This window comes from Myiozetetes cayanensis, unplaced genomic scaffold (genome assembly GCF_022539395.1).
Source record: "Myiozetetes cayanensis isolate MyiCay16 unplaced genomic scaffold, myiCay2020 scf20-37, whole genome shotgun sequence".
Classification (NCBI taxonomy): Eukaryota; Metazoa; Chordata; class Aves; order Passeriformes; family Tyrannidae; genus Myiozetetes; species Myiozetetes cayanensis.
In genome coordinates this window covers 587,307-598,489 of record NW_026087412.1, presented here as the reverse complement: position 1 = coordinate 598,489, position 11,183 = coordinate 587,307, and the positions used below count along the sequence as shown (strand labels likewise).

At 56.9% G+C, this 11,183-nt stretch overlaps 2 protein-coding genes across 3 annotated transcripts; both read left to right on the top strand.

Annotated features, from left to right (window-relative positions):
* Window positions 1–6: 6 nt before the first annotated feature.
* Window positions 7–4,583, top strand: DCTN5 (dynactin subunit 5). 2 transcript variants are annotated; one of them, XM_050317316.1, is made up of 7 exons: window positions 7–109; window positions 237–305; window positions 560–678; window positions 1,105–1,216; window positions 1,836–1,938; window positions 2,172–2,263; window positions 4,237–4,583. In XM_050317316.1, exons 1-7 carry the CDS (start codon window positions 62–64, stop codon window positions 4,255–4,257), a joined length of 564 nt encoding a protein of 187 aa, XP_050173273.1. In that variant the 5' UTR covers window positions 7–61; the 3' UTR covers window positions 4,258–4,583. The 2 variants fall into 2 exon arrangements, with proteins under 2 accessions (XP_050173273.1, XP_050173274.1); XM_050317317.1 differs by lacking the exon at window positions 4,237–4,583 and adding an exon at window positions 2,985–3,634 and having other exon boundaries at window positions 33–109.
* Window positions 4,584–6,168: 1,585 nt separating this feature from the next.
* On the top strand, window positions 6,169–11,111 carry PLK1 (polo like kinase 1). Its single transcript, XM_050317504.1, has 10 exons — window positions 6,169–6,578; window positions 6,704–6,872; window positions 6,968–7,112; window positions 7,584–7,677; window positions 8,194–8,410; window positions 8,954–9,112; window positions 9,195–9,272; window positions 9,735–9,889; window positions 10,308–10,490; window positions 10,856–11,111. The coding sequence occupies exons 1-10, from the start codon at window positions 6,192–6,194 to the stop codon at window positions 11,060–11,062; spliced, it is 1,794 nt and encodes a 597-aa protein (XP_050173461.1). The 5' UTR covers window positions 6,169–6,191; the 3' UTR covers window positions 11,063–11,111.
* The last annotated feature ends 72 nt before the right edge of the window (window positions 11,112–11,183 follow it).

The window sequence follows — 11,183 nt, the reverse complement described above, 5'->3', positions numbered from 1 at the left end:
CGCGGCGGGAGCGGGCGGAGGTGACGCGGCGGAAGCGGGGCCGGGCGGGGCCGGCACGGCCATGGAGCTCAGCGAGATGCTCTACAACAAGTCCGAGTACATCGAGACGGTGCGGGGGCCGGGGAGCGGGGAACTGGGGGGGCGGAGAACTGGAGGGGCCGAGCCGGGCCCGTCCGGGTGTCACGGGGGTGGCGGGGCCCGGCAGAGCCGCCTTGACGCGCCCGTTCTCCCCGCAGGCCTCCGGCAACAAGGTGAGCCGGCAGTCCGTGCTGTGCGGCAGCCAGAACATCGTCCTCAACGGCAAGGTGAGAACAACAGCGCCGTGTTTGTGCCTAAGCCTGGCGTTATGTCTGGCTCACCCTGTGCTGCTCGGGGGCGCGGCTGGTTGTTCCAGCCTCCTCCTGTGCTTTTGCTTTGTTCTCGCTTTTCTTTCGACTGAAAGAATCAGCTCTAAGGTAACATAATCTTGCTGGAGTGACCAGCCCTTGCAATGAGTTTGTGTAACAACTGCTAACACGGCTAGGAGTTGGATTTCCCGTACCTCTCTTCCCTTCTGCAGACAATCGTTATGAATGACTGCATCATCCGCGGGGACCTGGCCAACGTGCGGGTGGGACGGCACTGCGTGGTCAAGAGCCGCAGCGTCATCAGGCCACCCTTCAAGAAGTTCAGCAAAGGGTGAGAGGCCCCTTCCTTTAGGGAGACACCTAAAAATATCTGTCAGCTTGACTAAGACTGTCATTCAGAGGACCCTGTTCCTTTTGCAGTAATTTGCAGAAATACATTTGTCTAAACCTGTCTCAAATGTTCAACTGTGCCTTGAGGGTTAGTGTTCACTTCAGGCCAATATAGAAGGGCTGGGATATATTAGAATAGCAAAGTAAATGTTTTTGTTGCTCTTTGTTTAGTTACAACGTCTCCCTGGTGCTCATTTGAGCCATCCTTTAGAAAGAGAGGAGAAAAAGCATTTACTGTTTTGTCTCCCTTAGCACCAAATCTACGTCTGCTAATCCATCTGGGGATGGGAGACTCCACAGGGTGATTTTGGGTCTAGCAGTGTCAGTTTGTTTATTGTGCACCAAACAAATACCTCTCCTGTCGCAGGGTGGCTTTCTTCCCTCTCCACATTGGTGACCATGTGTTCATAGAAGAGGACTGTGTTGTCAACGCGGCTCAGATCGGCTCCTACGTGCACATAGGCAAGAACTGTGTCATTGTGAGTGCCATTTTGTCCTCTCTGCAAACTCCTGGGCACTGCTGAGGCTTTGGGACAACAGCTGAGAGGTGTCTGCACCAGCTGGCTAGAGCAGGCACTTACTCTGTGCTGTGCCTTCCTCCTCCTCTTGCTTCTCTGCAGGAAGCAGGGCTTTCAGGTTTGGTTTCCAAGGACAGCAGGTTCAGCTGCTGCTGGTTGGAAAATCCATCCCAGCAATGTTGTCCCTGTGGCTAATGGGACTGCCCAGGGAAGGCAGCCTGACCACAGGGTATACAAGTGGAGTTGTGTTTCTGTGCAAATAACACCAAATAGTCAAGGTTGCTGAGGTAGAAAAGGTCTTGCTGGCACTTCATGACTTGGGTCAATTAGCACATTGACTTGTTAATGTGCAGTTACCTGTACCTGTGCTAGTTAAAAGCAAACACGGTTTTCCTCAAAAAGAAAAATTAATTCTGTTGGGAGGAGCATTCAGTCAGGGTAAAGAATTATTCCTGTGATCCCTTATGCAGAATGTGTTTTGAACAATTAATCTTGAAATTTAGGTAATGTATCAGTAATAAGCTAAAGATCTCATGTTTATAGTGTTTTAAGTATAAACTTTTCCTGTTCTCTGTTTTAGGGTCGTAGATGTGTTTTGAAAGACTGCTGCAAAATCTTGGACAACACAGTACTCCCTCCTGAAACTGTAGTCCCACCTTTCACTGTCTTCTCAGGCTGCCCGGGTATGCTCCTTCTAACTTCCCTTTCACAGGAGCGTGGATAACATGGATATTCTTATTTTAAATGAAATTGCTATAACATAGTTGCTTATTAGCATTTAGTGCCTAGAAATAAAGGTATCGGGCAGTTGCTGCACTGAAAAGTAACAGTTTAAACTTGTGAAACTCCCTGCTTTAGTGCACAGTGGGCAGGGCGTTCACGATGACTGATGTCAATACTGTTGTTCTTCTTCCAGGACTCTTCTCAGGGGAGCTCCCGGAATGCACCCAGGAACTCATGATTGATGTTACCAAGAGCTATTACCAGAAGTTCTTGCCACTCACTCAGGTCTAGTAGCCCATTTCCCATGTTTCAGGCACACAGGAGCGTTCTGGGGGTGGGGAGAGGGATTTGTCCAGTGAGACCAGGGCCCGGCCCTCCACTCTCCTGAGCACTTGTGTGAGTGTCCCTCAACACCACCAGCCTGGCCAAGCAGTCCCTCGTGAAAGCTGCAGTGTCCTGTTCAAACTTTGTATGCTCATGCGATGTACTCCATTCCACATTGTCTGAACTGTGCCACTGAATGTTCTGGAGCTGGGAAAGCTGATACCCCTGCCTTGGGACAGCAGCTGGGGAATGAGGCAGAGCTGACGTGCTCTGCAGCTTCAGCCTGTGTGGTCAGTTCTGTCCTAGCCCAAAGCCTGGGGGTTTAGGTTTGCTAGGAGCACTCTCCACCTCAGCAGGGCTGTTTTGGGTGTGGTCCGGACACCTACTACGGTTCCTTAGACCCAGGGCTTTCCTTTGGCAAAATATTTGCTGCTCCATGGGCCTGTGGGCTGAGATGGATGGCCTCTTCCTTTTCTCCCTGATTCTCTTCTGTAGGGGCATCATTCATAATCCTGCTATTGGCTTTAGGAATTTTGCCTGACATTGACACCTGTCTTTCTGTGCCTGACAGGATGTTTCTTAGCTTTTAGCTCCTGAAGCAGACTGACATCAGTCCTGTGCTCTCACCCCTCAGGGTTAGTGTTCTTGTGGCCAGTGCTTGTTCTACTTCTGAACATCACAGACCTTAAAGAGCCAAAGGCCTTTGGAAAGAAGTTTGCCATGTCACTCACAGAATTCAGTGCAGCAGAAAGTGGGTAATTAAAAGCAGTGGATGAGAGACTGCTGCAGCTGTCCCCATTTATTACCCAGTGTCTATATTTGCAGAGAGCTCTTTGGTGCTTTTCTGCATTATAAAGCTTAGGAATGAGACTCAGACTTCTTGAAAAGAGCGAACACTTCATTTTGGACATGTAGTAAGAGCAAGAATAGTTCTTTCTGGGAGCAGCTCTGAAAGTTAGAGGCATCTGATGCTTTTGTATCTGCCAGAGTACAGACAACTGGCTGCACATGAGTCTGCCTGCTCTGGTTGTGCTCTACTAAAGCTTAGGATCATACTGCTCTAGGTTTTAAACTGGGGGTCCTGCATGTTGTAGTGTAGCAGCTGGGGCCAGGACATTAGTTTAGGTGCGTTGTAGGTGTGTGGTTGTGGATGAGCAGCCCTGGAGCCCTCAGCTGATCTGTGCAATGCAAATGCTGATACACCTTCATAGCAAACAGTTGTACAAGTACTAATGTGTGTAGTAGCTGCTGTTCATCACATGTAAAACCACTGACTGGTTTGTTTGTGTTTTTACTGTACATAAATTAAAGCCTCTCCAGTTATTCAAGTGACTCAAGGTTGTACCTCTTCAAATCAAGCTTGAGACTAGACTGAGGTTCCTGCTATGCCTGGGCATGAGCCACAGTCCCTTGTCCTGTTACAGGCTGTTGTAGCTGTCAGAGTGTCAGTGCATTAAAGAAGTGAAGTACAGAGTGATACAGCTGCTTTCTCCCTCTGAGGGGCTGGAGAGGCCTGCCCTGTCATCAGACCCAACATGTTTGGGGCTTCCTGTGAGATTCTCTGCAAGTCCAGTGTTCAGAGCGTGCCCTTGGGTGTCCCTGGCAGTGTCTGGCAGGAGTCTGGCGGTGTCTGTGCTGTCTTGCCATGGTGTCACCTCAAAGTTTCAACACCACATGCTGCATTTTACGGGATCGCTTGATCAGCAGCTGCAGTGGCTGGGAGAGGGGTGGGAGGAGGGATGTGAGTTGGGATGGAGTGGGATGGCAGCTGGAAAAGTGTGAGTGATGCATTTCCACAATCACCTGAGAGCAGAGCTGTAGAGCATGGAGGGATTTGTCACTGCAGTTATGTGTTTCATGGCGTCCTCTTCCTTCTAACAGGCTGAGCCAACCCTTCTGCCTTAACTAAAACCTCTTTTGTTGTCTCTGTTAAGGTGGCCTCTGCCCGGGCCTAAAACCAAGCTGCCACTGAAGATCCCAAACACCCAGCACTGTTAACATTCCTTACATTGGCCACTTTCTCCTCCTGTCTCTGAAGCATCCCTCTGACCTGTGCTCACCTCTCCGCCTGTGCCAGCTCTGGGAAGATGGAGTGTCAGTGGCTGCCACAGCCCGGGCAGCCCCAGCTCTGCTGGCAGCGTTCGGTCCAGCGCGGTGCAGTAAAACCTGACCCGTGAGGGGCTGTGCCTGTAGCCAGGGAGCTGCACGAAGCATGTCCTGCAGGGAGGGGAGTGCCTTCTTTCAGGAATCCTGTACAAACACTGAGCACTTCAACCCCCAAGTCGCTGTGTCGCTTCATTGGTCCTGCTTTGCTCCTGTGTGCTTTGCTCCGGGTTGCTCCAGCCAAGGGGCAGGCCGTGCTGCCTGTGTTTCAGGTGTCCAGAGTCCCTGGGAACACACCTCCCGCTCTGTGCCAAGCACCAATGGCTCAGCAGGAGGAGCTGAGGTGACTGGTGAGGGGCTGTGTGGGAAGGTCACACAGTCACCGGGTGAGTGGGGGCTGTGTCCGCTTTGTGGGGAGCAGAATCTCCCGAGATGATCCAGCTCCATGGGGGGAATGACAGCTGAATTGGCTGTGGTGATCTGCAGGGCTCAGGGCTTGGTCCCACGTACTGGGCTCTCCAGGACACCCTGGGGACCCACAGCCTATGCCAGTGGGTCAGGGCCAGCTGGGGCAGTGGCTCAACTCGCGGGGCCAGCCTTCTGTTCTTCATTAGCCAGGGCTGAAAGAGAGCGGCTGTTGACGGGGAAGGAAGGCCAAAGGAGGTGAAGTCCCTGCCCTCATCCCGCTTGCAGCCAGGTGGGACTGTGTGTGCCTGGAGGCAGAGAGCAGGCACCTGGGCTGGGCTGCTGCTTTTGTGCCCTTTTGGGTTATTTTTCATTGGTGTTTTGTTCTGTGCCAGCAGGCAGCAAGGTGGGGTCGAGGGATGGGAACATCCCGTGGTCACTTCTCTTGGCGAGGGGTGCCAGGCGCAGGAGCAGTGCCGGGGTGGGGGTGCCCTGGGGTGGGGGTCACTGAGCAGCGTGTCCATGCGGGGAGTGGGAAGAGGAGGGTGAAGAAATCGTTGGTGAGGTCAGGAAGAGCCCACAGGACTGTGAGAACGTCAGCCGAGAGGCAGTGGGAGCGAGGGGGAGCCAGTCCGGGTTCCCGATTCCCGGTTCCCGATTCCCGGTTCCCGGGTGGCCATTGCCGGCAGCGGGAGCGAGGGGGAGCCAGTCCGGGTTCCCGATTCCCGGGTCCCCGATTCCCGGTTCCCGATTCCCGGTTCCCGGGTCGCCATTGCCGGCAGCGGGAGCGCGCTCCGCGCGTGCCCGGCAGCGCTCGCGCAGGGGCGTGTCCGAGCGCGCCTGGCCCCGCCCCGGCGGCGCGTGCCCCTCTGGCTCCCATGGTGCCCCGCGCGCGCGTGGATTTTAAATCCTCGGGCCAATGGGGAGCGGCCGCGCGCGGTAACGGCCCGGGGGTTTGAATCGGGGCCGCCCGGCACCGGCACCCACCGAGCCACCGACCGAGCCACCGACCGACCCACCGAGCCCGGCACCCACTGACCCACCGACCGAGCCACCCACCCACCGACCGACCGACCGAGCCCGGCACCCACCGACCGACCGAGCCCGGCACCGAGCCACCGCCACATAGCCCAGCCCCGCCGGCACGGAGCTGAGCCGGGGATCGGCACCCACCGACCCCACACCGACCGAGCCGAGCCCGGCCCCGCACCCGCCGCTGCTCCGGCCCCGAGCTGTGCCCGCACCCGCCGCTCCCCGGCACCGGGACCCGGCGGTGTTCCGGGACCCGCCACTCCTCCGACATCCAGCGGAGCCCGGCCCGGGCCCCTCCGCGGCTCCGGCCCCGGCACAGCCCCCCCGCAGCCCGGCAGCCCCGCACGCCATGAGCGCGGCGGGCGGGAAGGCGGCGCGGCCGGCGGCGCTGGCGGAGCCGCCCCGCACGGAGCCGGCCCGGGCGGCGGCGGCGGGAGGGAAGGAGGTGCCCAAGGTGCTCGTGGACCCGCGCACCCGGCGCAGCTTCGTGCGCGGGCGCTTCCTGGGCAAGGGCGGCTTCGCGCGGTGCTACGAGCTGGCCGAGGCCGAGAGCCGGGAGGTGTTCGCGGGGAAGGTGGTGCCCAAGTCGCTGCTGGTGAAGCCGCATCAGAAGGAGAAGATGTCCATGGAGATCGCCATCCACCGCAGCCTCTCCCATCGTCACGTCGTCGGCTTCCAGGGCTTCTTCGAGGACGCTGACTTTGTCTACGTCGTGCTGGAGCTCTGCCGCCGCAGGGTGAGGGGCCGGGGCTCGGGTGGGCGGTGGGCTTCCTCGGGTATGGACCGTCCCCTTCCCCCTGTCCTCCGGCACTGACCCCATCCCGTGTCCCTGCCCTGGCACTGACTGAGCGTCCCCCGCAGTCGCTGCTGGAGCTGCACAAGCGGCGGAAGGCGCTGAGCGAGCCCGAGGTGCGGTACTACCTGCGCCAGACCATCCTGGGCTGCCAGTACCTGCACAGCCACCGCGTCATCCACCGCGACCTCAAGCTGGGCAACCTGTTCCTCAGCGACGACATGGAGGTGAAGATCGGTAAGTGCCCAGGACCGGATGTGTCGGGGACCCTAGCCCTGGGACCAGCTGGCCAGGTCGTCTCTGGTCACACCCCGCCCTTCCCATCTCTCCAGGTGACTTTGGCCTGGCCACCAAGGTCGAGTACGATGGTGAACGCAAGAAGACCCTGTGTGGGACACCCAACTATATCGCCCCAGAGGTGCTGGGCAAGAAGGGTCACAGCTTTGAGGTGGACATCTGGTCCATCGGCTGCATCATGTGAGTTTAAAAAATGCCTTTGCAAGATCAGGGGGGCGAGTGGTCCCTGTGGTCCTGGTCTTCTTGGCCCATCCAAGCTTTGGTGTGAGCCAAAGCTCCAGGTCACAGTCCCTGGAGCTCCTGGCTGAGCCTGGCTGCCAACCAGAACCTGGCCTTGCCTGTGCTCTGATGTGCTGGGGTGTGTGTCTGCAGGCATATAGGCTGTTCAACATGACTGTCTCAAGGCATTTCCCAAAGGCATTTCCCATTCTTAACTGGAACTTCCCTCACAGGGTGCTAGATCCCAGCATCCCTTTCCAGGGGGAAAGGGAAGCACAAGTACAAGTAGCTGTCAGCACTGCTGAGTGTCCTATGCCGAGTGTGTTCCCTCTGCCAGGAAAACCCTCAGGTGTACTTAGAAGAGGGTCACTTCCACACAGGATCTTGAGTCTCTTTTATAAAACTGATGCCCTTTTGTCTGGGAATGCCCAGGTACACTCTGCTGGTGGGGAAACCTCCCTTTGAGACTTCTTGTCTAAAGGAAACGTACCTCCGGATCAAGAAGAACGAGTATACCATTCCTAAGGTACGGTGCTTCCCGTGGAGGATCCGTTCAGCTCACAGCAGCTCCCTGTCAGCCTCCTGCTGCACCCCCTGTGTCTGGCGCTCGGTGGGCTCTCATGGAACAGGGCAGTGGCTGTTATTGCTGGGTGGGGATGGTTCAGTCTGTGGTGGAGTGAACCTGTAAGGGTTCCTCCTGAGGAGCCAGCTGGTCTCTGCCCCCTGATCCAGCAAAAATCTGAGCTGGGCAGTTGGCACATGAAGGTGAATGGACATAAGCAAGTCCATGAGGTTTGGGCCAGGTTCCCAGTTCAACCCACTGCTGCTGAGTTGGTCTTGGTCAAGTCAGTTGACTTTGGGCTGTTAGGAGACAGCTCTCTGTGCTGCCCAATTCTGCTTCCCCAGGCTTGTGTCCTGCTTGCCTGATGCAGCACTGAAGCTCTGCTCCAAGCAGAACGTCCCTGGGTTGTGAATCCAGTGGGTCTGTCTCTAGTGCACGCTACCCCCTCGTCCCTGTCCCTAAACTCCACCTGTCCCCCAGCACATCAACCCCGTGGCAGCGAACCTCATCCAGAAGATGCTGAGGTCCGACCCTGCCACGCGCCCGACCATCGACGAGCTGCTGAATGACGAGTTCTTCACCTCGGGCTACATCCCCAGCCGCCTGCCCACCAGCTGCCTCACGGTCGCACCCCGGTTCTCCATCGCTCCCAGCGGGATGGAGCTGGGGCGGAAGCCGCTGACGGCACTCAACAAAGGTGAGTGTGAGTGCTGGTGCCCACGTGCAGCTGGGCTGCAGCTCTGGGCAGAGCCTGCCTGGCCCCCAGCAGCATCCAGAACCTTCAGTGTGGCGCTCCCTCCTGCCATCTCCCGCTTCTCATGGAAACTTGGAGCATTTTGTGGGTGAGGGGGCTCTCCTTGCTCTGCCTGGGAACAAAGTGGAGAGGAAGTACAGCAATAGCTGTAGCTCTGTGATGATGGGCACAAAGGTGCACATGAAGTTCTGCCTGAACGTGAGGAAGAACTCCTTTCCTGTGCAGGTGACACACACTAGAACAGGTTGCCCAGAGAGGGTGTGGGGTCTCCCTCACTGGAGATATTCCAGAACCATCTGGACACAATCCTGTGCCGTGTGCTCTGGGATGATCCTACTTGAACAGGGAGTTGGGACCCGATGCCCCACTGGGGTCCTTTCCAACCTGACCTGTTCTGCGTGTAAGGTGTTGCCTAGGGTATAAATCTGATGCCTTTGGAAACCTCTCCCTGGCCACAGCCTCACACTCTCCTTTCTTCTGGCCCAGGACTGGACAGCCCTGCACTGGAGAACTTGCCGGACAAGGAGGAAGCGGCGGGGCTGCGGGAGGTGGGAGATGCTATCACCTGCCACCTGGCTGACATGTTGCAGCAGCTGACAGCAGTGAATGCAGCCAAGCCCTCTGAGAGAGTGGCTGTGAGACAAGGTGAGCCTGGGGCAGCCCATGGGCTTTGTGGGGTGCACAGCATGTGGAAAATGTCTCCTAACAAGCTTCTTTCTTCTTGCAGAAGAAGCTGAGGACCCAGCCTGCATTCCCATCTTCTGGGTTAGCAAATGGGTGGACTACTCAGATAAATATGGACTAGGTAAATATTGTGGGGCAACGCTTCAGGCTTTCCTGATGTCTGAAGGGGCTGGGGAAAGCCTGGATTTGGTCTTTAATCACCTGTTCCTGTGATGTGTCCAAGACCACTGCCAGGGATGTCACCAAATACCCAGGGAATCCAGAGCAGTGGTCACTGAATATCAGCCCTGGCCACTTCAAGGTGGACAGGGGCTACCTGTGCATGAGATGGTGAGGCTCTCCCCAGCCTGCACAGGGACCCACGGTGGCAGCTGAGGCTGTTTTTGCAGCAGGTGATGCAGTAAGGGAGATGACAGATACAGAGGTGGAAAATTGCCTCCCAGAACTCTCACAAGGAGACCTGGCAGGGACTTGGTTGGGTGCCTGTCAGGGATCCCCTGGGGGATACAGCCATCTGCCTTTGTATTTCCCACGACTGGTGGTCCCCTGAGTTTGCAAGCCTCACAGGGTCCCTTTTGGGCAGGTTACCAACTGTGTGACAACAGTGTCGGGGTTCTCTTCAACGACTCCACTCGCCTCATCATGTACAATGACGGGGACAACCTGCAGTACATTGAGCAGAACAGCACCGAGTCCTACTTCACTGTGAGGTCCTACCCCTCCACTCTGAACAAGAAGGTCAGTCCTGGGGAAGGCAGCCCTGGCTGGGGAGTGGTGAGACTCCTGCCAGCCTTGGGCTTTGGTGGCAGGGTGGGTTCTAGGGAGGAACATCTCAAACTGGGGGTCACCTGGCACTCTTCAGGCTTCTTCTGACTGGTGACACATGGCCCCAGGGACAGACACTAGCAGCTCTGTTTATCTCTACTGTCTGAGGCTCATTTATGAGCAGTTTCACAGAAATAGGTCTTTCTTCACTTGTGTATAGTGAAGTGTTCAGCAAAGTGAGGCTAAAGTATCATGGTCCAAGTTAACTTTGAGGATTTGCACGAGTTTGTGCAGTGGCACCTCAAGCTGTGAAGGATGTAAGGAGGCTCTGGAACTGTGAATGGCAGCCTCGGGGTTACCCTCAGCCCCTCACAGCCCATCCCATCTGCAGATAACACTACTGAAGTACTTCCGGAACTACATGAGTGAGCACCTGCTGAAGGCAGGAGCCAACATCACACCGCGGGAGGGGGACGAGCTGGCCCGCCTGCCCTACCTCTGCACCTGGTTCCGGACCCGCAGCGCCATCATCCTGCACCTCAGCAACGGCACCGTGCAGATCAACTTCTTCCAGGTGAGGCCCTTCCCAGGGCTGCGGCTCCAGCTGCTCAGGGACTCTGGCTGCGTGTGGTGCTGCTGGGAAGGCAGCAGGAGCTGATAACCCGAGCCAAGGCTTTGCCCAGGGAGCTGAGCACTGGGAGGCTCCCCGTGCCCCCCTAGATGTGCCTCACTCAGGGAGGGGCCAAGCTCTGGAGCAGCAGGGAGGCTGCAGCAGTCAGTGCTGAGCTGGCTGTGCCCCTTTGCTGCACTCTGAAGGAATTCTGCAGCAGGGCCCTGTCCCCATGCTGTGGATGTGGCTGGGGTGGCACATCTACAGGAAATGCTGTCCCCAAGCAGCACAGTGCTCAGGGTGATGACTGTGTGTTCTCTTCCCCTCAGGACCACACCAAGGTCATCCTGTGCCCTCTCATGGCTGCTGTCACATACATCGATGAGAAACGGGACTTCCGCACGTACAAGCTGAGCCTGATCGAGGAGCACGGCTGCTGCAAGGAGCTGGCCAGCCGGCTGCGCTACGCCCGCACCATGGTGGAGAAGCTCCTCAGCTCCAAGTCTGGCTCGGGCAGAGTGAAGCCCTCTGCTTAGACCTTGTTCTTGCTGGACTCAGCATCTGTGCCAAACTGCTCAGCTGTGGAGGGAGAGGTCTGGGAGCTTCCCTCCTGTGGCACAGCTGGGCTCCCACTCTTGGATCTGGGCTCATTGCCAC